The sequence below is a fragment of the Porites lutea genome, chromosome 14 (assembly GCF_958299795.1).
Source record: "Porites lutea chromosome 14, jaPorLute2.1, whole genome shotgun sequence".
NCBI lineage: Eukaryota > Metazoa > Cnidaria > Anthozoa > Scleractinia > Poritidae > Porites > Porites lutea.
The window spans coordinates 19,612,934-19,640,331 of NC_133214.1; the positions used below are offsets into that span (position 1 = coordinate 19,612,934).

The following is a 27,398-nucleotide window of genomic DNA, read 5'->3' on the forward strand; positions in this document are numbered from 1 at the left end:
AGTATATAACTTTCGCTCGGTCGATTTCTTCGTTTAAAATGTGACCTTTGAAACAATTTAAGTCGCTTTCATCCGACATAATTGACTCACTAAAGAAGAACACATGTGTACTGTGAGGGCCTTAACGCGGGAAAAGTCAGCAGCATGCTGGCGGGACTGTCAGCGGCAAATCAAAACGAAATATGAGCCTGCAATGTGCATGTTTACAGAACCCGCTGAAAATGGCGTGCTATTGAAGGATATCGTTGCGTGTATGCATTCCAGGTAAATTACGGTAAACCTTCAGATTGTCACAAAATTATAAGACGCTACTTCAATGAATCTTTTTATTTCTAAATTTATTTAAGCAAAAATTCAAGTGCTAGTCCTTTTATTTCGTATCAGTTAAGGCAAAACCTAGTCGCAAATTTGCGACTAGTCTCGTTTTTCTAGTCGCAAACAAGAAAAATTAAGTCGCAAATGCGACCGCATCGGTCGCAATTTCGAGCCCTGTTATAGTTAGCAGAGGAGAATGGTTGCGAAAGCCGGCAAACATCAAAGTTGAAAACAACGGTGCAATAGTTTATGTTGGAAGATCCCCGACCGTGCACAATTCTTTTGTTTTTAAATTCAGCCGATGTTTCTATTGGTCAGTAAGTTCAAAATGATAGGAGTGCTATAGAACGTTGTGCACTGTCAGGTCCAAAAAAGCCAACGAAAACATATAACAAAGGAGCCTAACCAGCTTCATAACCATTTCACCTTTATAACTATGGCCAGATGGATGGTATAGCCAGGTTACATCTTGGATTTGAGTGCTTCCTTCAGCTCAAGTTTAGCCACTGCCTCCAAATGAACCTCATCCGGGCCATCAGCAATGCGCAGACTCCGAGCTCCTGTATAGAAATAAGCCAGCGGTGTATCCTGGGATACTCCCTTCCCACCATGCACCTGAATCGCTCGGTCAATAACGTTACAGGCCATGCGAGGAACTGCGATCTTTGCCATAGCAATCTGCAAGAGTTAAACAGTGAAGTTCTCAATCGATGTAAAACAGTCTTGTGTCACTCCTTCTCAACCAATTCTCCGCTGGAATTTGGTAGGTTCACCAGGTAAGCAAATTCAATATCACTTGTCATAGCAAGACAGATCACTACTGAAATTTTCGCCATCAAACTAATCTTGCTATAACAGTACACTACTATTACCAAAAAAAGAGGTATATACAAGAAAAGGTTCAGCTGTTTCATTCGTGTTCACAGCTCCGTACTTTCTTTCTCACACAGAGCCGCCAGACAAACTTCAAGTTGAGATAGAGAACATTAGGGAGCTTACCTTACAACGACGTACGGCGAGGTCTACGAAAGCGTCACTATAAACGTGAATTCGCGCTGCTTCAAACTTTATCGCGCTTATTCCAACTCGTTCAATTCGTCAAATGTTGGCAAAATTTCTGGAGTTGAATTCTAAAACACTATATCAAAGTTCAGGAAAAGAACAATGAAGTCGTTGTCTTCGTCCACGTCCTGGACAAAACGTGAAATTAGGCACTTTCACCGGTTGTGGCCGTGTAGCGGTAGCAAAGAAATGTACAAAAAAGCGTGATGCACGAGCAAAAATGTTGTTTTTCCAATCTAATTATAAACCCAGGGTTCGTACTCTTTTGAGCAATTCAAATTCCATGACTTTTCCCATGACCTTTTAAAACTTTTCCAGCAAGATCTAAGGTTTAGCTGTCACTTTTAAACCTTTTTAGGACTTTCCTTGTTTTAGGATATTTCTGGACCTTAAACAGTTCAATAGACACAAACTCTGGTGTCCACCAAAATGCGTGCCGTTCGCGCTGTTAAATCACTTCTCTCTATTTTATGTTGTCCTCGCCTTGTCATCAGCAGTAACTAATCTATCAAATAAAATTTTAATTTTCCCTGACTCTCAAGGACCGACTATTAAATCCCATGCCTTTCCAGGCCTTGAAAATGAAATGCTTAAATTCCATGACTTTCCAGGTTTTCCATGACCCGTACGTTAAGTTGGCTTTACCCTTTCGACGCTGACTCTCTTTCCAGGTCTGTGCACTGTGCCCCTGATGAGAATGACAGACCTTCTGAGCGGACTAAAATTTTTTAAAATAACATCAGTCTATGTTCCCGTCTATATTAGTGAGCTCACTAGAACTTAATAACAGTGTAACATAGCTATTTATCTTTTTAGTTCTCGTACCATAGCTAAATGAGTATTTAACACTTACTTAATGCTATGCATTCTTATTAAAAAATAACTAACGTATTTATGGCTATTTTTCCCGCAGCTGTATGTAGTTTACGCTCAATGAACTGATGTGTAGTCATTGAACTACTGGTGTGGTTACTGATCTGTTGTGTACTTATTGAACTGCTGTGTCCTTATTGAACTAACAAAAAGGAAAACTAATCTTTTTTTTATTATTTGCCGTTCTCGTCGCCGTCGCCGTCGTCTTTGCTTAAGCTCCCAACAAAGAACGCACGTCGCAACAACTGAGGAAGATCAAGTCGGTTTGGTCACTAACTTAAGTCACACTAAACTGTAGACTAGAACTAAGAGGTACCACACGTGTGACATTCCCGACAGCCCTGGTTGCCCTGTGCTCCCAATACTGCTCACATACTCACCTGTTTTCTTGCAGCCTTGTTTCCATGGCAATCGATGGTGTGTGCCGCCTTCAGCACAAGCAGTCTGGCCTGTTCAATTTCAATTCTTGACAGAGCGATCTGCTCCTGTACCATTCCCTAAAGAAACATCAGTGATACAACGTTTTAGTAACTGCAATACACGACCAGACTATCATACGACGGGTTCCTTATCACGAGTGTAATCTATTGAGGTAAGTGGTATTACTACTTGTGGCCTTGCCTAGTCCCTAAGCCTCGTTGGCAACAAAACTTCTCAACGTTATCGTCCGGCGTACTCGTTTTAGCTACCAGTAGGATCCCATTGCCATGTTTAGCTAACAGATTCAGTCGTGTAACAGGACCTTGAACCTTCTACTACAAACCTTTTCGGCCAAACGCTTTCCAAAGGCCACTCTCTCTAAAGACCGCTGAACCATAAGTTCCAGTGATCGTTCTGCTAGTCCAATTGAACGCATGCAGTGGTGAATTCGCCCAGGACCCAAACCGCCTTGAGCTATCTCAAATCCTCGCCCTTCCCCTGTCATAAAACAAAAGCAACAAGAATAAAAACAAAGAAGAGTTGAATATTTTAACATTACACGGACTCATCATATCTTCGCAGAATTTGCTAGGGTAAATTTGTTCATAAAAATCCCCTTTTTAATAAATTAAAAATAAAGCATAAAAGTGAATACCATTGGATGAAAAAGTAGGCCAAACCCTTGTGGATCATGAAAGATAATAGGGGTAAGAGTCCACAAGGATTTCAAGTAAATGTGATAATAACTTTGGCTAGCTGGTAATATAGAAACTTAAATACACATTTTTAAAGTTCCAATTCACTTAACATGTGTAAATCGTCGTATAAAAATTGTTGATACAGACGAGCTCAAAAATTGAAGAGTTGAAGACTGATTTTGCCGTGGATTCATCATAAATTCAGAATTACAGTTGAAATTCACGATGTCGCCGATTTTCTTCCGTCTATGTGACTGATAGTACCATGAGATTTAACTCTTGTATACATACCCAGTATACGACATGAAAATGCCTATTTTCAGTCTTTATAAAGAACGCAAACACGAGACAATGAATTCCTCTGTCTCTTTCTAAACTTGAGTGCGGTCCCCAAGAAATCAACTGCAGGGAAATTCGCTTAAATTGGACATTTTCAACGAATTGGAATAAACGCGGCAAAGTTTTAAAAAAAGTGAATTCATTTTAAAAGTGACGTTTTCGCTGCCGTCGCCGTCGTCGATGCTAAAGCGGCAACAAAAACGTGAATTCACGGTGTTGCAAACTTCATCGCCGTTATTCCATGTCATCCACTTTATCAAATTTTTGGCGAATTTTTCTGGCAGGGATTTTATAAATCCAAAGGATTGTTTTAAAGTGCAGGTAAAGAAAGAGAAAATTGGTGTAATTGTTTACTTCGTAGTCGTGCAAAGACGGCAAAGAAATTTACTAAATAGCGTGGTGTACGTGCAGAGTTGTTGTGTTGCTAATCTTAACCTATTCGCCACATGCACATCTCCCATAATGCACCTTATTTGCCCCTCAAAATTTTGCATAAGCATTGTTTTCAATTTCTCTTGGGACGGTTGTAATACCCAGGAGAAATGAAAAACAAAGGTTATGCAAAGTTTGGGGGGCAAACAAGGTGTATTATGGGAGATGTGCAAGTGGCGAATTGCTTTTTTGAAAAAACGTTATCGTTGCCCTCGCGGTTGTAGTTGTTGTTTGAGCTCGGCTATTTCCACAGTTGATAAACGTACGTTGCTAAAGGAGAGTGATTCCAAAGCGACATGATATGAGGGACACTGGAAATTTTACGTAATAGACCTTTTTACCGATACGGCGGCCATATTGAATTAATTCGATTTAAGGAGTATTATAGGATGCCGAGTGGGCATGAGCACACTTCGTTTGTATTTTCGAGCGCTTTTCGGGACATTTTTTCTTAAAGTTTTCTTAGTATAAGATTGTAATGGGAAAAAAGATCCTTGTGCCGTGTTTTGATGTAATAATGATCGCCTTTTTCCCCGAGAAAAATACAGTGGAAGTCCATATTTCTAATACTAAACTAGAAAAGTTTTTATAAGTTTTTGAAGCACAAATAGATATTTAGCAATAACGTATTTCTGTTTAAAAAAAGCCCACTACTGCCACCTTTCTGTAACTTGGTTGAGAATGAATATTAGTAAGAATTAAAGAAAAAATCGTTTATCGAACACAGAACTTTATTAAAAGAATATTAAAGTTAACTCATTCCTTTAACAAATAAGTTATGTACATAACTTGAATTATTTAAGACCACATGGGTTCACCTCGGACTAAATGTGGCTTCACTCGCCTGCAATAACATAAAAGCACTGCTGTACAGCTGACAAATACATATTTTAATCAAAGAGGGATTTGCTTACTATGTAGTTTCCTCCGGAAAAAAGGACAATTTTTATTGAAATACCTGAATTTGATGATTGTCTTTGTCGCACACAACAATTTGATCATTACTTAGAACAGCTACCGAGAATGGATAAATGAATTCTCCTAATTTGCTGCCATTTGTTCCAAATTTTCCGACAAACTTCCCATCTAGTTCAAAGACTTGTATTCTATGATTCTTCCCATCACAAACCAACAGGTGCTTTGACTGAGTCACTGACAGAAAACGTGGACAATAAAAATCCCCGTCCCCATACCCCTGCTTACCAAACTTGTACTGAAAATGCCCCTCCTTGTTAAATACTTTGATACAGTGTTCATGAAGGTCTGAAACTATGAAATATTCACCACACTGAACACAGTGAATAGGATAACTTAAAGAACCCTGCCCACCTATCTTCATTACAAACCTACCATCCGGGGTAAAGATCTTAATCAGTTTGTTATCTGAATCAGCAACAATAACATTACCAGTAGTATCTAAGGATAAACCCCAAGGGGCAAAGAGCTGACTATCAAGGCTTTCTTTGCCGCCAAATAAACCCAGGTGCCTCCCCTCCCAGCTAAAGATCTGTATTTTGTGGTTATAACGGTCTGCTACGAAAATTTGTCTATCCTTATTAATGGCTATTCCATAAGGGTATTTGAACTCTCCAGCATTTTCACCTTTGTGACCAAAGGATCTTATGAAAGCAACATTACTGTCAAACACTTGAACCCGATGGTTATTGCTGTCAGCTACCACTATTTCGTCCCCATCACTCACTGCCACCCCATAAGGAAACGTAAACATTCCATCACCCGAGCCTTCCTTTCCAAAAGATAAAACAGGTTTGACTTGAAATGGTTTAAAAATCACAGTAAAAGGACTACAAGAAATATGTTCCCCGTTCACCTTAACTAATAATTTGAATGTCCTCTGAACTATGGGAAAATAAGTGATTTTGTAGATTCCATTTTTGTTATCATCTATTTTCACTTGGGTCACGCATTCTGGTTCTTGCTCGTCCTTGATCTCTACCGTGACACGGTTCCCTCCATCATACCACTGCTTTCTCTTCGCGTTTCTTGTGATCAAATTAAATTGAGCTTTACGCCCAACAGTTCCTTCTGTCAGTCCTTTACCTTCAGCCAAAAATTCGCTCGCTTTTTTTCGATAACCTTCTTCCATGCACAGGAAACCAAGTTCTTCCCCGTTGACGGTATCAACCGTCTTCTGATTTTCCACGAAAACTAAAGTTTGCAGACTACTGGGGTCATGAACAATAGGCTCGGTTTGATTCAATCCCTGAAAAATTGTTTGTAGTGATTTTTTGAGTTGAACAACTTCCGCGGTGGTGCTTCGTTTTAAAAGTTTATCAGCTTCCTCCAGTGATGATTCGGTGGCACTCATCTGTTGCTGAATCGCACTTCTTTTTGCTTTTAAACTTTCGAGTGACTTCTTCGTTTGGTTTTCAACAGCAGTAATAATATTTTTCATTTTTGCTTGAATTGTCTTGATCAAGTCATCAGCAAACCTTTGGACATCTCTCCTGGCGAATTCACTTTGTTGAATCACTTTAGCACAGTCCTCGTCTAGTTGAGTAATTACGTTCAGTTTTGCATCTAACCCGTCTCTCTGCGATTGAAGGATAGATTTTATTTCGAGTGTTTTGTTTTCGGCTTCTTCTTCGATTAATCTCAAATCATGACCTCCGTGATTCACAGTGACGCAACGTTGGCAAAGAGCTGTTTCGCATTCTTTGCAGTAGTATTTTAGCTCTTCTTTCTGGTGTCGTTCCTTTGAACAAAACACTGGTCGCTTCAATACATCCTCGTAATCCTTGTCTTGGAACTCCTTTACTGCCAATACGCGGTGTTCCTTTTTGTCTCCCATCATAATATTGTGACCAACCAGGCATTGCTCGCAATAAAATATGCAACACTGGAAACAATACGAAGCTTCTGAGCTCTTCTTGTCGCAGTTTCCGCATGTAACTTGAGTGTTTTTGCATTCTTTGATGGCAAGAACATGGATTAAGCCGTTCAAATAGAAACTGGTTGGAAGATCTGTCAGATCACCGCTCGCAGGCACTCTGCTTAGGGTTTGGCACTTCGGGCATTTAATGGCCTGTCCGCCGCCACACGTTTCGTACCATCGATTGAGACACTTTAAGCAGAAACTGTGCAGACAGGAGAGATGTTTAGGATCCGTAAATAAGTCCGAACACACCGAACAAGACACTTCTTCTCGAAGATTGTAAAATAGCGTTGTAAGATCCATGATGGCTTCAGGAACAAAGGTGAAATGACCTTCCATGCACTCCACACCCAACAATGAAGTCTTTTGACTTTCTATCTTTAGCTTTTCTCGGCAACAAAGGCCGACGAGCCAATCACGATAGCTGCTGAAACAGTCCTTGTCGCGCCAGTTTTAGTTTGTCATTTTAAATGCAAATTATTTTAAAACTAAACAAGACATAAAATGATCAATAACGAGATGAAGACTAAAGCCTTAGTGAAGCAAGAATGCGTGAAAGCCATAACTATGAAGGATGCTAAATCAAGTACGAGTGCGGCGTAGATAAAAGCGAAACATCTGTTAGCCTGTGTACTGCCGCCCCGTCTCTCTACTCTATTTTGTTTGAAGGGAGGGGGTGACTGTACTCGTTATATACCCCTTTTAAAGGCCAAAACGACTCAAACACCATACCCTTACATATATGGGTGATATAATGGAGTGACCCCCCCTTGACACGGTCTAAACAAATGTCCGTGAAAGAATTATATTGCCATGTTATATAGTTACCCACGGACTAATCCCCCACCCTTCCCCTCAAGGGTTTAAACCGGGTTTAAAATAAGTAAGTTGTTCACGTTTTCCCACAAAATTTTGGCACAATTTATACATGTTTATAATATATTATAATAGTGTTAAAGGTCCCTAACAGGGTCGGCTATACAGCATAATTGTTTCTGTTACAAATCTTGTGGGGCTTATCACGTTAGGCACTGATAACAACACAGCATAAGCCAGCAGCAGGATGTTGTAACTACCATGACCCCCCTTTAGGCCCCATTTATTTTTGTCGGTGGGGATATCAATTCGTTTAGTTGACGTCTATTCTTTCTCTTGCAATGTGCTTATCTTAAGCGTAATTCTTTTTTGGCTAAGCTCAGTATATTAAGCTTTAGGAATATTATACTCGTGCCGGTAAGAGGTTGGGTGAATGACACTAAAAGTGTTTCCCGCCTATATTGAGAGTCGTGTAATTTAGAAGCCTCTTGAGCTGGTACTTGACCTAAGTAATTGACCGTAATGTTAAATCTTATTGTGGGTAAAAATCTATATTCTAAGCCAAGAGAGAATAAAGCTCTCTTGTCTAAGCTTGAAGCATAGTTGACACGAGAAACAACTCTAAGCAAGGAAAATCTTGCTGGATGCCGATGTTTAGGGTGAGTGAGGCTCCATACACATAATTCCGACGAACCTCGAAACAGAGAAACACAAAACGGATCGAAATCCACAAATCGCAAACCATGACCTTTTGAATCCGTGAAGTAAAGTTTAGTTAGAATTCGGATGTTTGTGAAACGTGCAGTAAATAGCGAACCCTAATTTGCGGTCTACAGTCTACATAAAAATCGGCACTATTTTTTACAAGATAAAAAATATTCAGTTTTAAGATTTTCCTCTTGGAATTTTTCTTTAACTTAAAGGAATAAAATCCTTTCCATTTTGTGACCAAAAAAAGTTTAAAGATTTCTCGCTCGCATGTTGCTTTCATCAGCACTCACTTCAAACAATGTAAATAGATGAAACGATCGACAACATATTTTTTACCTGATACCGATATGAGTTAAAAATTCGCTCGAGTTAATTGTTTGTCTCAGCCATGACTAACTTTTCTTCATGGACGATAACTATGTCGCTTTATAACTCCTCCGAAGTTTTTGTGCCAGCTAAACAATATTGACTATTCACAGTCCTTGGATATAAAAAAGACTGAACGTGACGCACTATTGTGACTTTGTTTACTTTTGATCACATCTTCAGGCGAAGTCTCTCTTTTCGAGCGATTCATCTCAATGCACAATAATTGACCCCAACATTAGTCAAACCCTATGGTTCATTTACTGAGTATATTAATGCTGTTTTTGCCCCTCACATTGACGGTGTTCGTTCGTATTCAAAACCCCTTTAGGAAAATAAAGGTCATATAAGTCATGTGTATTATGTTTCGAGATAAATGGATTATACGCTTTTTTAAGTTTCCATTTTGCGGTGACTTCAGTTTACATCTCCATAAAATGGTAGAAGAAATATCAAGAAACATCACGAGAGGTGAAATTTTTCAAAGGCATGTTTCTGGAACTCGCTAATGCTGACATCAATATAGCGTGCTTGCTGAACAGGCGAAAACACAGAATTGTGATCACAAGATCTTGTACAAATTTAATGATAAAAGCTTATTAATACAGATACAGACATACAGACAAAAGCAAACCCCCTGAAACCTTAACGTGGGCTATACTTGTATGCTCTGCTCAGTCACCAAACCTTGTCAGTAATAGCTCCTATTTTCCTCAAGTCAAGCCTTGAACTTGTGTGCGAAATTCGCAGAGTTCCTATTTTTGTCCGTGTCTTCTTTATCCTCAGTATCCGAAATTTACACCTCCAAATTAAATAGAAGGAAATATATAAATATATAAAGGAAAAGCCAGTGTTCTAACATGGCAAAGTTGTCACGTCACGTGCGTAACATCAGGATTCATCTGCCATTCATCGGCAACTGAGTTGTTCGCTTCACTGACTACGACAGCTTACAATCAAGTCTTCAGCCATAGTGTCGTCAACTGGTGAAATACTTTGCTCATAAATTGTGCTTCTTAATTGCTCATGTACTACAATACATCGATCGATAATTCTCTCTTTAAGTTCACGAAGCGGCCCAGGCGTTCCAAACCTGACGCTCAAAGTCATCTTTTAGTGTGAACCTACAGTCAACGGCGTGTCGGTTTGTATGCAACGTGAGCATTTCTCTGAGTTTCTCAGCACCAACATCATCTAACTGACTTAAACTCGAACAATAAAAAAATATATAGAGTGACTCCTATGATCGAATCGCTTCGAACAACGCAAATAGCTTCAGGTTCGCAACGCCTTGTGGGTTTTTCAGGGGGAGCGGAGACAAGGTACAAAAAGTATCCGTGCAAGGGCTCGTGCAAGAGAAAATCCTATGAAACCATTTGTGAGAACATCGTTTCTCGGTACCAGACCCTCGTGTCCTCCCTCCCCAGGATGACGGTTTTTCGACACCGACGACCGAAAACCGAATTTATGACTGGGCCGCACAGGCAGCCCAGTAATTACAAGAAAAATAAGGAGTACTGAAAGCAAATGTACACTTAAAAATTAAAAACTGTTAAAAGTTTTTTCTTGTATTACAGTATCACCAGGATAAAGCGTTTCGTTTTCCCGGAAAATTTCACTTTCTCGTCAAAACAATCACTGACTCAGACAGACTCGGATTAGTTTACTTGAATTTAGCGTTCAGTACAGCGAACAGGGTTATGTTCTGTGAAATTTATCTACAGTCTGCGGCCCACATCATCACTGATCCACGATTTATTTATTTATTTTATTTTCAAGTTCTTTTTAACCGATCCTTGATCCCTGATTTCTCGAGCCTCGATCCTCGATCCTGATTTTCCAGTAAACCTTGAAGTTTTGCTCATTAAGATTATTCTCTTTTTTCGACCACTGAAGTGATCAGTTGTTCCAAAATAATCAATGCTTTCAAGCTATAGAATTCTTGGACCAACCCGTTCCGGAAAAGCTCGATATGGGATTTCTATTAACTATGGACATGAAGTGCTGCAAGTAGAGTGTGCGGTTAGTCAAGTTCAAAGCTACCCGTATAAACACATCCGTGACACGTTAGGGTAGATTTTTGGCTCCGCACGTTAACGCACGTAAATTTTAATCACGTAAATCAAATAGAGGTAAGACATAAAGTCTTGAGATTAAACGTCAAATTAAGCGAGTTTCTACTTTTACGCTTACATAATTGTACGTGCAGCCTTTCATACATTGCCTTTATTTTATTTGCGAACGCAAATTTTACGCAAGTGCGCACGTAAAAATTACGTGACAGTGGATACTTCATATCTCAAGTATTTATGAAGTGCAACACGACTTCACATCGTAACAACTGCGAAAATCTATCAATTAAATACATTAAACAAAGTGAATCTATTTAACCGTACATTTCCTGTAATTGCGACAATATTCTGAGAAACGTAACGCCTTAAAAAGCCACAAAATCCTGAGGATTTCCCCGCTATAATATTTTCTCATCCTGCTTGGGGATGTGCCTGCATGTCGTGCATAATTACACGAAAATCAAGGGCCTCCATTCGACGAAAATTACGACATTGCCAAACTTACATGCGTCATTTCAGTCATCGCCGAAAAAAACCGCATTCTCATCACGAGACTCATTTCCATACAATGAAAGTCGTCACGATTCTTATCCCCAGTTTCCACGGTCTTCGCTAGGAACGCGGGGCCTACAAACTAGGTCCCACCGACGAAAAAAAAAAAAGGTTCGCATTTTAAGAGTCTCGCTTTTCTTAAGCAAGCGAGACTAATAAAAGAACTTACAAAATTCCAAATCTGAACTGTCATTTGCCGCTTTAGAAGGGAGGAAACCGGGCCAAATAACTTACGAGAGAAAGGGGAAAAAATTGGCCAATAGCTGAGCGGCAGGTCATCAGTAACGATCCCAGAAGCGATTGCGGGGCTCATTTCGGCTCCAGTTCCCTTTTCGTTTCTAAAGAGAGGGGGGCGGGATATGTAGGGAGTTACTGGGAGTTTTCGCCGGACTTTTTATGAGGTCTTTGAAATATTACATTGTTATCATTCCATACAGGTCTGATTCACTTTTCCATGGTCTATAGCATATGATTGAGCACAAAATGCTCAAGACTTTGCAGTCGAACCATTCGACTGAAACTCGTTGTAACCTCGTTCCAAGGGTTCTCTCAGCTTGAATTGGGACGGCTGTAATACCCAGGAGAAATGAAAATCAAAGGTTATGCAAAATTTGCGGGGGGGGGGGGGGGGAGCAAATAAGGTGCATTATGGGAGATGTACAAGTGGCGATTTGCTTTTGAAAAACTTTCTCGTTGCCCTCGCCGTTGTTGTTGTTTAAGCTCGGCCAATATAACACTGCTGTAAAGCTGACAAATACATTTATTAATCAAAGATAGATTTGCTTATTCCTTTCCTCCGGGAAAAAACGACAATTTTTATTGAAATATTTGAATTCGATTATTAGTTTTGTCGCACACAACAACTTGATCACTACTTAGAACAGCTACTGAGAATGGTTCCTTAAATTCTCCTAATTTGCTGCCATTTGTTCCAAAATTTCCGACAAACTTCCCATCTAGTTCAAAGACTTGTATTCTACGATTACCTTGATCACAAACCAACAGGTGCTTTGACTGAGTCACTGACAGAAAACGTGGATTATTAAACTCCCCCTCCCCCTGCCCCTGCTTACCAAACTTGTACTGAAAATGGCCCTCCCTGTTAAATACTTTGAGACAGTGTTCAGAGAAGTCTGACACTATGAAATATTCACCACACTGAACAGAGTGAGCAGGAAAACTAAAAGAACCCTGCTCACCTATCTTCATTACAAACCTACCATCCGGGGTAAAAATCTTAATCAGTTTGTCAACTATATCAGCAACAATAACATTACCAGTACTATCCAAGGATAAACCCCCAGGGGCAAAGAGCTGACTATCAAGGCTTCCTCCTCTGCCGCCAAATGAACCCAGGTGCCTCCCCTCCCAGCTAAAGATTTGTATTCTGCGGTTATTACTGCCTGCTACAAAAATATTCCTGCCCTTATTAGTGGCTATTCCATACGGGTAACTGAACTCTCCAGCATTCTTACCTGAGTGACCAAGGATCTTAAGAAAGTACCATTACTGTCAAACACTTGAACCCGATGGTTGCCTTGATCAGCTACTACTATTTCGTCCCCATCACTCACTGCCACCCACGGAGGATTCATAAACGTTCCATCACCCGAGCCTTTCTTTCCAAAAGACAAAACGGGTTTGACTTGAAATGGTTTTAAAATCACAGTAAAAGGACTACAAGAAATATGTTCCCCGTTTACCTTAACTAATAATTTCAATGTCCCGTGAACTCTGGGATAATAAGTGACTTTGTAGATTCCATTTTCGTTATTATCTATTTGCACTTCCGTTACGCATTCTCGTTCTTGTTCGTCCTTGATCTCTATCGTGACACGGTCCTTCTCATCATAACACTGTTTTCTCTCCTCGTTTCTTGTGATCAAATTGAATTGAGCTTTACGCGCTACAATTCCTTCTTTCAGTCCTTCACCTTCAGCCAGAGATTCGCTTGGTTTTGGTCGATTACCTTCTTCCAAGAAACCAAGTTCTTCGCTGTTGACGACATCAAGCATCTTTTGATTTTCCATGAAAAATAAAGTTTGCAGTTTACTGGGGTCATGAACAATAGGCTCGGTTTCATTAAATCCATGAAAAATTGTCTGTAGTGATTTTTGAAGTTGAACAACTTCCGCGGCGGTGCTTTGTTTTAAAAGTTTATCAGATTCCTCCAGTGATGATTCAGTGACATTTATCTGTTGCTGAATCTCGCTTCTTTTTGCTTTTAAACTTTTAAGTGACTTCTTCGTTTGGTTTTCCAAAGTGGTAATAATATTTTGCATTTTTGCTTGAATTGTTTTGATCAAGCCATCAGCAAACATTTGGACATTTCTCCTTGCGATTTCACTTTGTTTAATCAGTTTAGCACAGTCCTCGTCTAGTTGAGCAATTGCGTTTAGTTTTGCATCTAACCCTTCTCTCTGCGATTGAAGGATAGATTTTATTTCGAGTGTTTTGTTTTTAGCTTCTTCTTCGAATAATTTCAAAACATGACCTCCGTGATTCAAAGTGACGCAAGTTTGGCAAAGAACTGTTTCGCATTCTTTGCAGTAGTATTTAAGCTCTTCTTTCTGGTGCACCGTAATTTTTAGGGAGTTATTATAACTCCAAAAATGGACTTAAAATTTTAGGTACAGGATAACCCCTTTTTTGGGGTTATTTTAACTCCTAATTTAACTCCGAATTTGGGGTCATTTTTACTCCTGAAAAAGAGTTCTTTTTACTACCAGTCTGGAGTTAAAATTACTCCGAAATGGGGTTATTTGTACTCCTCACATGGGTTGTTTTTACTCTTTTTGGAGTTAATTTAACTCTGAAAGTGGAGTAAAAATTTTAGGTACAGGATAACTCCTTTTTTGGGGTTATTTTAACTCCTCAATATCTGGGGTCACTTTTACTCCTGAAAAAGAGTTCTTTAAACTCCTTTTTGGAGTTAAAGTAACTCCATGAAAAATAACTCCACTGTAAGGAGTTAAATTAGCCGCACTAGAGGAGTTATTATAACTCCCTGAAAATTACAGTGTGTCCTTCGTTTGAGCAAAACACTGGTCGCTTCAACACATCCTCGTAGTCCTTGCTTTGGAATTCTTACAAAGCCAATACGCGGTGATCTTTTTTGTCCCGCATGGTATTATGACATATCAAGCAATGCTCGCAATAAAATATGCAACACTGAAAACAATACGAAGCTTCCGAGCATTTCTTGTCGCAGTTTCCGCATGTCACTTGAGTCTTCTTGCATTCTTTGATGGCAAGAACATCGATTAAGCCGTTCAAATAGAAACTGGTTGGAAGATCTTTTAGATTGCCGCTCGCAGGTACTCTACTTAGGGCTTGGCACTTCGGGCATTTAATGGCCTGTCCGCCGCCGCACGTTTCGTACCATCGTTTCAGACACTTTAAGCAGAAACTGTGCAGACAGGAGAGATGTTTAGGATCCGTAAATAAGTCCGAACACACTGAACAAGACACTTCTTCGCGAAGATTGTGAAATAGCGTTGTCAGATCCATGATGGCTTAGGAACAAAGCGAAGTGACCTTTAAATGCTCTCGACACTCAACATTGAAGTATTGTGACACTTTCTATCTTTAGCTTTTCTCGGAAACAAAGGCGTATGAACCAATCACGGATCGCTGTTGTAAGAGTCCCTGCGGTGCCAGCTTTAGCTTGCGATAAATTGTCAATCATCTTTAAAGATGCAAACAATAAATTATTAATAACAAGACGCCTAAAGTCGTTTCCGTGGGATGCGTTGGTCTATGGAAGAATAATGGCGTTCTATCTGAATTTGGAAAAATTAGGGAATACGGAAAGATGTGTCATGTTATGAGCATCGATGAGTAGGTTACCTGTATGGGTTGGTTTAATGTGCTTATGACTGAATTTATAGTAGCCTGCGTGGCAGGCTACTATTTCTCCCCAATCCACATCCCCTTTTTGCTTCCTCCTTATCCCCTACCCCTTTCGACACCTGCTACGCAAGCTAAATTTATAGTTGTCAGTGGTCGCAAGGATGGAGTTGATCTTGTTTTGATCTATCGCTATGTAGTTATTTTCATAGCATGATTTGGATAAGAAAAAGAAGTTATTTTGCATCAAAACAAGGTGTACCCGTGTAACTTAAATTGGAATGTTAACGGAAACAAGTAATGGAGAACATACGCATAATGCTCTCTGATTAAGCTGAACAGGAACTATATGTATAAAGATACGTCATATCTTGGTAGTAAGTTGCCACAGGTAACTTTTTCAAAGAGAAATAAACATTGTAGTTTTAGTTTAATGGAACAAAACAAAACAAAAATCCGCTTGCTTTATCCAGGGTCGAACCCAGGGTTACAAAGTTCCATAAAGTTCCAATGTTTTAATCCAAGATGAAAGTTTAATGTCCCAAGATGCTCTTGATACGGTTAAAAATTAATTGCAATGTGTTTCCAAGGTCTCAAAGTTAACATAGTTCCAATGATTATCTCTGATTCCAAGGTATAATAAGTTTACTAAGGTCCTGATCTGTGTCCCATCCAGAAGTCCAATCCATGCCGAAAGCGAGTCGTCGATCGACGAGGACAATATTTTTGCGATTTCACCGCCAATCGTCGAGGGTACTGTAACGTTGTGGCTTTGTACAGCAACAAACGGGTCTTGTAAACATAAACAAACGATACTTTTAATCCATAAGTCGGTTCACTGAAGACTCGTGTACAAGATCGCGAGCACATGTAAAATCTAGCATCCTATTGGATAACAACTATCACGTGACGTTACAGGTACGAGTTGAAATTTACGCGATTTAACCTCCCATCGTCAAGGTGTTTTCGATCAGAAAAGAAAAAAACTGAACTCTGGCTGTGCTCGGCAAAAACTGGCGAACTCCGAATAGAAAAATCTATCGGAAATCATGGCACGCAACCAGACGCTACTAAAACCTTATGAAAAAGCTAGGCCTAAACAAAAAAGAATCATGAAGGAAAGAAATAATTTGGCTCAAGTCGCCTTTCGTGACTTGCCAGCCAGTATCCCGAAGGATTTCGCTGGTTAACAAGCCATCCTAAACCAGCTAAACCACGAGTGGGAAAAGGCAAGGGCGACAAATTTGGCAATTTCAACGTTCTTCAGAGGAAGCAAATCGATTAAAAATCGATACAGATTTTGTACAATCTGATTGGTCGGCTTGGAAGAAAAGAGTAATCGATAAAGATTTTAGGCAATCCTATTGGCCGGCTTTGCAATTTGTTCGTACAATGAAACGTTCTGAAACGTTCTTCAGAGGAAGCAAGTCCATCAAAAATCGATAAAGGTTTTGTAAAATCCTATTGGTCGACTTCGAAGAAGAAATAATCGATAAAGACTTTACGCAATCCTATTGGCTGGCTTTGCAATTTTGGGTACAACCGAACCGGATTTTTACCGTGGGAGTGCCACAGGCATCCCACAGAATTAAGAATTTATTTTGCGCCAGGTTTCTCGGTTAAAAAGCTTCTTCATTTAAGAATAAGCTCTAATAAACTGACGCTCTTTTGTTCCTTTCGGTAGGTTGAATATGTGTTTTCGCAATCTATAAGGTTTTTGTTGAATTTTCACTTTTTAATTTTTTTCTAATGACCTCCCCATCCTAATTAGCATAGCATTCCACTGTTTCAATCATTCAACTCTGTATCTCCCCAAGCCTCGCAAATCTCTCACATCAGGGAATTTTCGGTCAGATGACTTTTACATGTCCTTCCTCGAGAATATGCCTATTGAATATTAATACGTTTTTCAAGCACAAATAGATATTAATTTAGCAATAACGTATTTCTGTTTAAAAAAAGCTTACCACTGCCACCTTTCTGTAACTTGGTTGAGAATGAATGTTAGTAAGAATTAAAAAAGAAATCGTTTATCGAATACATTAAAAGAATATTCAGGTTGACCACAAGGTTTCACCTCGGACTAAATGTGGCTTCACTTGCCTACAATAAAATAAAAGCACTGCTGTACAACCAGGAGAAGAGGACAATTTTTATTGAAATATCTGAATTCGATGATTAGTTTTGTCGCACACAACAATTTGATCATTACTTAGAACAGCTACTGAGAATGGTTCCTTGAATTCTCCTAATTTGCTGCCATTTGTTCCAAATTTTCCGACAAACTTCCCATCTAGTTCGAAGACTTGTATTCTGTGATTATCCCTATCACAGACCAGCAGGTGCTTTGACTGAGTCACTGACAGAAAACGTGGATAATTAAACTCCCCGTCCCCATCCCCCTGCTTACCAAACTTGTACTGAAAATGCCCCTCCCTGTTAAATACTTTGATACAGTGTTCAAGTGAGTCTGACACTATGAAATATTCACCACACTGAACACAGTGAACAGGAAAACTAAAAGAACCCTGCTCACCTATCTTCATTACAAACCTACCATCCGGGGTAAAGATCTTAATCAGTTGGTTACCTGTACCAGCAACAATAACATTACCAGTACTATCTAAGGATAAACCCCAGGGATGATGGAGCTGATTATCAACGATTTCTTGACTGCCAAATGAACCCAGGTTCCTCCCCTCCCAACTAAACATCCTTACTCTATTGGTATCCCATTCTAATATAAAAATATTTCTACCCTTATCAATGGCTATTCCAACGGGGTGTTTGACCTTTCCAGCGTTTACACCTTTGTGACCAAAGGATCTTAAGAAAGTACCATTACTGTCAAACACTTGAACCCTATTGTTGCACTGATCAGCTACTAATATTTCGTCCCCATCACTCACTGCCACCCCAAGAGGATACAGAAACATTCCATCACTTGAGCCTTCCTTTCCAAAAGTTAAAACGGGTTTGACTTGAAATGGTTTTAAAATCACAGTAAAAGGACTACAAGAAATATGTTCCCCGTTTACCTTAACTAATAACTTGAATGTCCCTTGAACTCTAGGATAATAAGTGACTTTGTAGGTCCCATCTTTGTTATCATCTACTCATACTTCCGTCACGCATTCTTGTCCTTGATCGTCCTTGATCTCTACCGTGACACTGTCCCTCTCATTATACCTCTGCTTTCTCTCTGCGTTTCTTGTGGTCAAATTGAATTGAGCTTTACGCGCTACAGTTCCTTCTTTCAGTCCTTCACCTTCAGCCAGTGATTCACTTGCTTTTGTTTGAAAAGCTTCTTCTAAAACTCCAATTTCTTCTCCATTGACAATATCGAGCATCTTCTTATTTTCTACAAAAACAAACGTTTGCAGACTAATGGGGTCATAAACAATGGGCTCGGTCTGATCCACTCTATGAAAGATTGTCTGTAATGATTTTTTAAGTTGAACAACTTCCGCGGTGGTGCTTCGTTTTAAAAGATTATCAGCTTCCTCCAGTGATGATTCAGTAACATTTACCTGATGCTGAATCTCGCTTCCTTTTGCTTTTAGACTTTCAAGGGACTTCTTCGTTTGGTTTTCCACAGTAGCAATAAGATTTTGCATTTTTGCTTGAATTGTTTTGATCAAGCCATCAGCAAACTTTTGGACATCTCTCCTGGCGATTTCACTTTGTTGAATCACTTTAGCGCGGTTCTCGTCTAGTTGGGCAAGCACGTTCAGTTTTGCATTTAATCCTTCTCTCTTTTTTTGAAGAACAGTATTCATTTCGAGTTTTTGGCTTTCGGCTTCTTCCTCGATTAATTTCAAAACATGACCTCCGTGATCCAAAGCGAAACAAGTTTGGCAAAGAGCTGTTTCGCATTCTTTGCAGTAGTATTTCAGCTCCTCTTTCTGATGTCCTTGTCTTGAACAAAACACTGGTCGCTTCAATACATCCTCGTAGTCCTTGTTTTGAAACTCTTTTAAAGCCAATACGCGGTGTTCCTTTTTGTCCCGCATGGTATTATGACATATTAAGCAATGCTCGCAATAAAATATGCAACACTGGAAACAATACGAAGCTTCCGAGCACTTCTTGTCGCAGTTTCCGCACGTCACTTGAGTCTTTTCGCATTCTTTGATGGCAAGAACATCGATTAAGCCGTTCAAATAAAAGCTGGTTGGAAGATCTTTCAGATCACTGCTTGCTGGTATTCTGCTTAGGGTTTGGCACTTTGGACATTTAATGGCCTCTCCACCGCCGCACGTTTCGTACCATCGTTTCAGACACTTTAAGCAGAAACTGTGTAGACAGGAGAGATGTTTAGGATCCGTAAATAAGTCCGAACACACTGAACAAGACAGGTCTTCTCGAAGATTGTAAAATAGCGTTGTAAGATCCATGATGGCTTCAGGAACAAAGGCAAAGTGACCTTCAATGTCTTGTGACTTTCTATCTTTAGCTTTTCTCGGAAATATAACAAAGGCCGACGAGCCAATCACGATCGCGGCTATAAGAGTCCTTGTCGCGCTAGCTTGAGTTTGCCATTTTAAATATATAAAATGCAAATCAGTTATTTTGAAACTTAAACAAGACGAAGATTTAAAAAATTCCTTGGTGAATGAATAATGCGTAAACGCCACAAATATGAATAATGTTAAATCAAGTACGAGTGCAGCGTAGATAAACTGAAAGCGAATCAACTGTTAGCTTTTTACAGTGCAAACGCACCGTCTCACTCCTCCCTTTTGTTTGAGTGGAGGGGTTGACTGCACCCGTTCTTAGACCGAAACTGCTCCAACACCATACTCTTTGGAGCGGCACATGCCTTTTTGGGTAAAATAATTGGAGTACCCCCCCCCCCGGACACGGTCTTAACAAATGTATGTGATAGTATTATATTGAAATGTTAGTTAACCCACGGACCAATCTCACATCCTAAGGGGTTTAAACCAGGTTTTAAATTAAGTAACTGAGTTGTTCGCAGACAAATTTTGGCAAAATTCAATACATCTCTATAACATATTATGATGGTGAAAAGGTCCCTGACAGGGGAGGCTATACTGTTTCCGCTACAAATCTTGTAGGGCTTATCACGATAGGTAAATAACTATACAGCATAAGCCAGGAGGCCAGGTGCCGGATGTTGCAAATATCCTTGGCCCGGTTGCATAAAACGTCCGTAACAACTACGGGTACACGTACGTGCACTCGTAACTTAAGTCAGTTGCATGAAATCACTTAAGTGGTCCACTTTGGGAATTCACTTAAGTGGTTGCACTTACGATTTTCGTAAGTGTTCACTTAAGTGTCGTTTATGCAACAGAAATTGCGGGCGTTGCATAAAACTTTTTTTACGGGAAAAATAGCACGTACATTTACGGGACCTATGTGGGTCCCGTATCGTTACTGTTTTTACTAAATTTAACGAGATCTTTTACTGAAAAGTGAAAAAAAGTATTTTTCTTCACGTAATTCGTTCTAATGCGCTTTGTTAACCTCTGATGTACACTTTTGTGAAAAAAGAAGACGAACTATCATTTTAAGTAGATATTGAAGAAAAATAACGTTTGCATGCAAATTTAATTTTTTGAGAGGTTTAAAAGTGTTCGAAACGACTTTTAACTTTCTTTACACTCACCGATGGTTAACTTAATTTAAAAAAATAGAGTGAGTCAAATTAATAATTAAAAGTACTATAACAAAGTTACGTGTGCCCTTAAGTGAGCCCGTAAGTTACCACGTAAAACAGAAACTTACGAGAGTGCTAAGTGTGTTCCATGCAACACCCGTAAGTGTACCCATAACGGATTCGTAAGTGACCTACTTAAGTGAGCACTTAAGTGCAGGTTTTATGCAACCGGGCCCAGACCCCCTTTCCTCCCCCAAGTCCCCCCCCCCCCCCCCGCCTATTTTTTGACGGTAGAACATCAATTTGTTTAGTTGACCATCTATTCTATCTTTTGCAATGTGCTTATTCTTAAGCTTAATTCTTTTTCCTCTAAGCTCAATATATTAAGCTTTAGGAATAGTATACCCATGCCTGTAAGAGTTTGTGTAATGACACTAAAAGTCTTTCAACCCCAATATTGAGGATCTTGTAATTTACAAGCCTCTTGAACTGGTACCGGGCACGTAATTGACCGTAGTATTAAATCTTATTGAGAGTAAAAATCTATATTCTAAGGCAAGAGAGAATAAAGCTCTCTTGTCTAAGCTTGAAGCATAGTTGACACGTGAAACAACTCAAAACAACAAAAATATTGCTGGATGCATGTGTAGGGTGAGTTAGGCTCTATAAACATAATTCCACTTATGCCCATGTCATCGGCTTTTTCTTTGGGTAGGAAAACCGGTCAACCAGGGGGATTTTAAAATGGGCGGAGCAAAGGTGACCCCAGGGGTGGGAGAATATAAAAAAGGCCCCGGTCAAGGTGCTTTTCAATGAAGGACACAGATCGACTAGTACAATAGAACAACTTCTTTGTTGAGAAAGAAAAGAAAGTCACGTTTTCTCGTACACTAAGTGCAGACGTCTTGCCATCAAGGAAAACATCATTGTGTTAAAATATTAGGTTTAAATTTCGCTGGCGAGCCATCCGGTATGTTCAGAAATGCAGAAATAGCTATCGAAAAATTAGCGCGCGAGAAATCGCTCAGTAAATAAAACGATGTAACATTTAAAACACGTGGTGCTGTGAGTGTTTTGAACAGCTTCAAAGACTCGATTTCTGGAGTATTTTATTTCTGTATTTTGCCAATTCATATATTTTTCATGTATTATGCATATGTGTTGTTTAAAAAATGACGATCAAATCTTCCGAAATGGAAAGGTTGGTCAAGTAAGTCAGCAAATAAGATGTGAGGGTGCATGGATTCATTTGCAACAAAAGCTTAAAGCTGTCGCATTTACCCGCTGGAATTTTGTTTAATTGTTTGCTTAAAAACAATAATTGCAATAAACAACTCCTTCGAGCAAATGCGACAGCCATACGCGTACTTGTTGCAAATGAACAGACCCAGAAGTGGACAGTTTAAGCGTCTTCTTGCCTTCATGGTACCGCTTATTAAGAAGTGCGCCCAAGATATTATCGGAGCCGGCTTAGGCAACCACAGTGATGACAACAAAATTGTAACTTGAAATGTGAATTCAATTCACGGTGTTGGAAACTTCAACGCCATCATCAGATGTCATTCACGATGTCAAATTTTGGAGAATTTCTCTGGAGTTAAATAAATCCTAAACGAATATCAAAGTACTGGCAAAGAAAAAGAAAAATGATGTTGTGAGTTAACTTCATCAAAAAAAACGTTTTGCTTTAATTATAGGCATTTTCACCCCGGGATTTTCACGTTGTAGTCAGCAAACAGCGACGACAAAGAAATGTACAAAAGTGCGCAGCACGTGCGAGGTGTTGTCTGTGTTGTTCTGCTAATTTTAACCTATTGCTTTCTGCCGTTCTCGTCGTAGCTTAAGCTTCCGATTTCCACCGTTGATAACAGCACGAGAGGAAAGAAGTTAATGGAGGGGTGTAATTGCAACGCGACATGAGGGGCTTTGGTCGAATACAGGTAAGAATTGTATATATATTAAAATAACTAAGATAGTACGCGCGCTCTGATTGGCCCAAGAGGCGTGTTTGCATGAGAGTATGCAAACATGGGTTGTGACGTAAAGATGTCTTGCTTTTCGCTCTAATTAGAGGGTGGTAATGGGGGGGGTCTAGATCACGTTTCACGGAAAATAAAACGGTCCTTTCACAATTCACGAAAAATGAAATAGGCATTTCACGCTTCACTGAAAAAAAAGAGGACGTTTTTCTTTAAACAAAAGTTACATACCGTTTCATTTTGAAAAATTACGTTAAGAAAAAAAACAGCTTTCTTAAAGATTTCGAAATCTCTATGGGCTGTGGCAGAAAACGGAAAACGGGATTTCTCCTCGTGAATCAATATTTTTTTGTTACCTTAGGTTAAAAAAAAAAAACTTATTAGTCACATTTGGTAAAACCATGCAAGCTTGTTGTCTTTGTTGATGATCTTGGTCATCTCGGACATCGCGTTGATGCGCTTTCGCCATTATGGTCGAAATAGACGAAACATGCTAACTTTAACAATATCCCTATTGAATGTTTATAAGTTTTCTAAGTTAAATAACGTATTTCTGTTTTAAAAAAGCTCACCACTACAACCTTGCTGTAACTTGGTTGAGAATGAATATTAGAAAGAATTAAAAAAGAAATCGTTTCTCGAATACAGAACTGTATTAAAAGAATATTCAAGTTAACTCATTTTCTCAACAAATAAGTTATGTACATAACTTGATTTAAGACCACAAGGTTTCACCTCGGACTACACGCAGCATATTTCACTTGCCTACGATTACGTATACATTATAGCACTGCCGTAAAGCTGACAAATACATTTATTAATCAAAGAGGGATTTACTTATTACATAGTTTTCTCAGGAAAAAAGGACAATTTTTATTGAAATATCTGAATTCGATGATTGCTGTTTTCGCACACAACAATTTGATCATTACTTAGAACAGCTAATGAGAATGGATTCGAGAATTCTCCTAATTTGCTGCCATATGTTCCAAATTTTCCTACAAACTTCCCATCTAGTTCAAAGACTTGTATTCTATGATTATTCTGATCACATACCAACAGGTGATTTGACTGAGTCACTGTCAGAAAACGTGGCCAATTGAACTCCCCGTCCCGTATCCCCTCCTTACCAAACTTGTACTGAAAATGGCCCTCCCTGTTAAATACTTTGATACAGTGTTCATTTGTGTCTGACACTATGAAATATTCACCACACTGAACACAGTGCGTAGGAAAACTAAATGAACCCTGTCCACCTATCTTCATTACAAACCTACCATCCGGGGTAAAAATCTTAATCAGTTTGTTACCTGAATCAGCCACAACAACATTACCAGTACTATCTAAGGATAAACTACAAGGGTTAGACAGCTGACTATCAAGGCTTCCTTTGCCGCCAAATGAACCCAGGTGCCTCCCCTCCCAACTAAGAATCTGTATTCTGCGGTTGTTATTGTCTACTACAAAAATATTCCTGTCCTTATTTATGGCTACTCCAAAAGGGTATTTAAACTCTCCAGCATTCACACCTTGGTGACCAAAGAATCTTAAAAAGGTACCATTACTGTCAAACACTTGAACCCGATGGTTTAACTGGTCAGTTACTACTATTTCGTCCCCATCACTCACTGCCACCCCCAGAGGATTCTTAAACATTCCATCACCCGAGCCTTCCTTTCCAAAAGATACAATAGGTTTCACTTGAAATGGTTTTAAAATCGCAGTAAAAGGACTACAAGAAATATGTTCCCCGTTCACCTTAACTAATAATTTGAATGTCCCTTGAACTCTGGGATAATAAGTGATTTTGTAGGTCCCATCTTTGTTATCATCTATTCGCACTTGCGTCACGCATTCTTGTGCTTGTCCTTGATCTCCACCGTGACACGGTCATGTTTATTGTACCCTTGCTTTTTCTCCGCGTTTCTTGTGGTCAAATTGAATTGAGCTTTACGCGCTACAATTCCTTCCTTGAGTCCTTCGCCTTCAGCCAGAGATTCACTTGCTTTTGTTCGGTAGGGTTCTTTCCAGAATCCAAGTTCTTCCTCGTTGACGATATCAAGCACCTTCTGATTTTCCACGAAAACAAAAGTTTGCAGAAGAGTGGGGTCATGAACAATAGGTTCGGTTTGATTCAATCCTTGAAAAACTGTTTGTAGTGATTTTTTGAGTTGAACAACTTCCGCATTGGTGCTTCGTTTTAAAAGTCTATCAGCTTCCTCCAGTGATGATTCGGTGGCATTTACCTGTTGCTGAATCGCACTTCTTTTTGCTTTTAAAATTTCGAGTGACTTCTTCGTTTGCTTTTCCACAGCGGTAATAACATTTTTCATTTTTGCTTGAATTGTCTTGATCAAGCCATCAGCAAATTTTTGGACATTTCTCCTGGCGATTTCACTTTGTTGAATCAATTTAGCACAGTCCCCGTCTAGTTGAGCAATTACGTTCAGTTTGGCATCTAACCCTTCTCTCTGCGATTGAAGGAGAGATTTTATTTCGAGTGTTTTGTTTTCGGCTCCTTCTTCGATTAATCTCAAATCATGACCTCCGTGATTCAAAGTGACGCAAGTTTGGCAAAGAGCCGTCTCGCATTCTTTGCAGTAGTATTTAAGCTCTTCTTTCTCGTGTCGTTCCTTTGAACAAAACACTGGTCGCTTCAACACATCCTCGTAGTCCTTGTCTTGGAACTCTTTCACTGCCAATACGCGGTGTTCCTTTTTGTCTCGCATCATATTGTGACCAACCAGGCATTGCTCGCAATAAAATATGCAACACTGGAAACAATACGAAGCTTCTGAGCTCTTCTTGTCGCAGTTTGCACATGTCACTTGAGTCTTTTTGCATTCTTTGATGGCAAGAACATCGATTAAGCCGTTCAAATAGAAACTGGTTGGAAGATCTTTTAGATCGCCGCTCGCAGGTACTCTGCTTAGGGTTTGGCACTTTGGGCATTTAATGGCCTGTCCGCCGCCACACGTTTCGTACCATCGATTCAAACACTTTAAGCAGAAACTGTGCAGACAGGAGAGATGTTTAGGATCCGTAAATAAGTCCGAACACACCGAACAAGACACTTCTTCTCGAAGATTGTGAAATAGCGTTGTAAGATCCATGATGGCTTCAGGAACAAAGGCAAAATGACCCTCGATGCACTCCACACCCAGCAATGAAGTCTTGTGACTTTCTATCTTTAGCTTTTCTCGGAAACAAAAGCCGACGGGCCAATCACGATCGCTGTTGTAAGAGTCCTCATCGCGCCAGCTTTAGTTTGTTATTTTAACTGCAAATTATTTTGAAACTTAAACCAGACGTAAAATCAATAACAAGATGAAGATTAAATCCTTTGGGAAGCAAGAATGCGTGAAAGCCACAACTATGAGGGATATAAAATCAAGAGCGTGAGCAGCGTAGATAAAAGCGAAACATCTGATCTGTTAGCCTGTGTACTGTTGCCCCGTCTCTCTCCTCCATTTTGTTTGAGGGGAGAGGCTACTGTACCCGTTCTATACCCGTTTTAAGACCGAAACGGCTCAAACACCATACCCTTTGGGGCGGCACATACCTATGTGAGTAATATGGTGGAGTAACCCCCTTTTGACACAGTCTAAACAAATGTCCGTGAAAGAATTATATTGCACGTACCACTCCCCCACCCTACCCCTCCCCTCTGGTTGAGAAAGAAAAGAAAGTCACGTTTTCTCGTGCACAAAATAGACGTCTGTCATCAAGGAAAACATCATTGTGTTAAAGTATTAGGTTTAAATTTCGCTGGCGAGCCATCACTTTTAAAGGCTTTTAATTCGGTAGGTTCAGAAATGCAGGCTATATTAAGTTGCACGAAATCTATGTTAATCATCACAAAGTGCCCTCGTTATTTCCATGGTCTGACCATAGCTCTCGACAAATTAGCGCGCGAGAAATCGCTCAGTAAATAAGACGATGTTACGTTTAACACACGTCGTGTTGTGAGTGTTTTGAACAGCTTAAAAAACTCGATTCCTGGAGTATTTCAGTTTTATAGTATTCCCAAATCATGTATTTTTCCCTTTTTGGAAGGTTGTGTTGATTGAGAAAGGACGACCAAATCTTCATCCTTACACTTAAGGGTTTAAACCAGGCTTAAATTTCTGGAACCTCCTCCTCTTCTTCATTCTTTCCGCTTTCATTAGTTCAAGTCTCTTATATAATCTGATGGTGTAAAAAGTCCCTAACAGGGCCGGTTATACACCTTCAGGAACAAAGGCTAAATTACCTTCAACAATCAGGTCTTGTGACTTTACCTTTCTTTTCTTCCTTTTTTCGGAAGCAAAGGCCGACGAGCCAATCACGATCGTTGTTGTAACAGTCCTTTTCGGGCCAGTTTTAGTTTGCCATTTTAAATGCAAATTATTT

General features: G+C 39.6%; 2 protein-coding genes and 3 pseudogenes across 2 annotated transcripts; all 5 read right to left on the reverse strand.

The window, feature by feature from the left end:
- Positions 1–617: 617 nt before the first annotated feature.
- LOC140924033 (probable acyl-CoA dehydrogenase FadE2) lies at positions 618–5,026 on the reverse strand. Its single transcript, XM_073374037.1, has 4 exons — positions 4,984–5,026; positions 3,014–3,168; positions 2,631–2,747; positions 618–993 (listed from the first exon to the last, which is right to left on the reverse strand). Exons 1-4 carry the CDS (start codon positions 5,024–5,026, stop codon positions 778–780), a joined length of 531 nt encoding a protein of 176 aa, XP_073230138.1. The 3' UTR covers positions 618–777.
- A 50-nt stretch (positions 5,027–5,076) lies between these two features.
- On the reverse strand, positions 5,077–7,341 carry LOC140924767 (E3 ubiquitin-protein ligase TRIM45-like). Its single transcript, XM_073374766.1, has one exon. The coding sequence runs from the start codon at positions 7,336–7,338 to the stop codon at positions 5,086–5,088; it is 2,253 nt and encodes a 750-aa protein (XP_073230867.1). The 5' UTR covers positions 7,339–7,341; the 3' UTR covers positions 5,077–5,085.
- A 5,027-nt stretch (positions 7,342–12,368) lies between these two features.
- LOC140924034 (E3 ubiquitin-protein ligase TRIM45-like) lies at positions 12,369–15,062 on the reverse strand (annotated as a pseudogene).
- Positions 15,063–17,554: 2,492 nt separating this feature from the next.
- Positions 17,555–19,798, reverse strand: LOC140924712 (E3 ubiquitin-protein ligase TRIM45-like; annotated as a pseudogene).
- A 3,947-nt stretch (positions 19,799–23,745) lies between these two features.
- Positions 23,746–26,119, reverse strand: LOC140924708 (E3 ubiquitin-protein ligase TRIM45-like; annotated as a pseudogene).
- Between the last annotated feature and the right edge of the window lie 1,279 nt (positions 26,120–27,398).

Excerpts from the sequence above, each read along its gene's own strand:
- LOC140924033 (XM_073374037.1), bottom strand. The coding sequence starts at position 5,026 with ATGTATTTGTCAGCTGTACAGCAGTGCTTTTATGTTATTGCAG. Across the intron at positions 3,169-4,983 it reads GTGCTTTTATGTTATTGCAG|GGGAAGGGCGAGGATTTGAG; the intron begins GCGAGTGAAGCC and ends GTTTTATGACAG. Across the intron at positions 994-2,630 it reads ACAAGGCTGCAAGAAAACAG|ATTGCTATGGCAAAGATCGC; the intron begins GTGAGTATGTGA and ends TAACTCTTGCAG.
- LOC140924767 (XM_073374766.1), bottom strand. The coding sequence starts at position 7,338 with ATGGATCTTACAACGCTATTTTACAATCTTCGAGAAGAAGTGTCTTGT.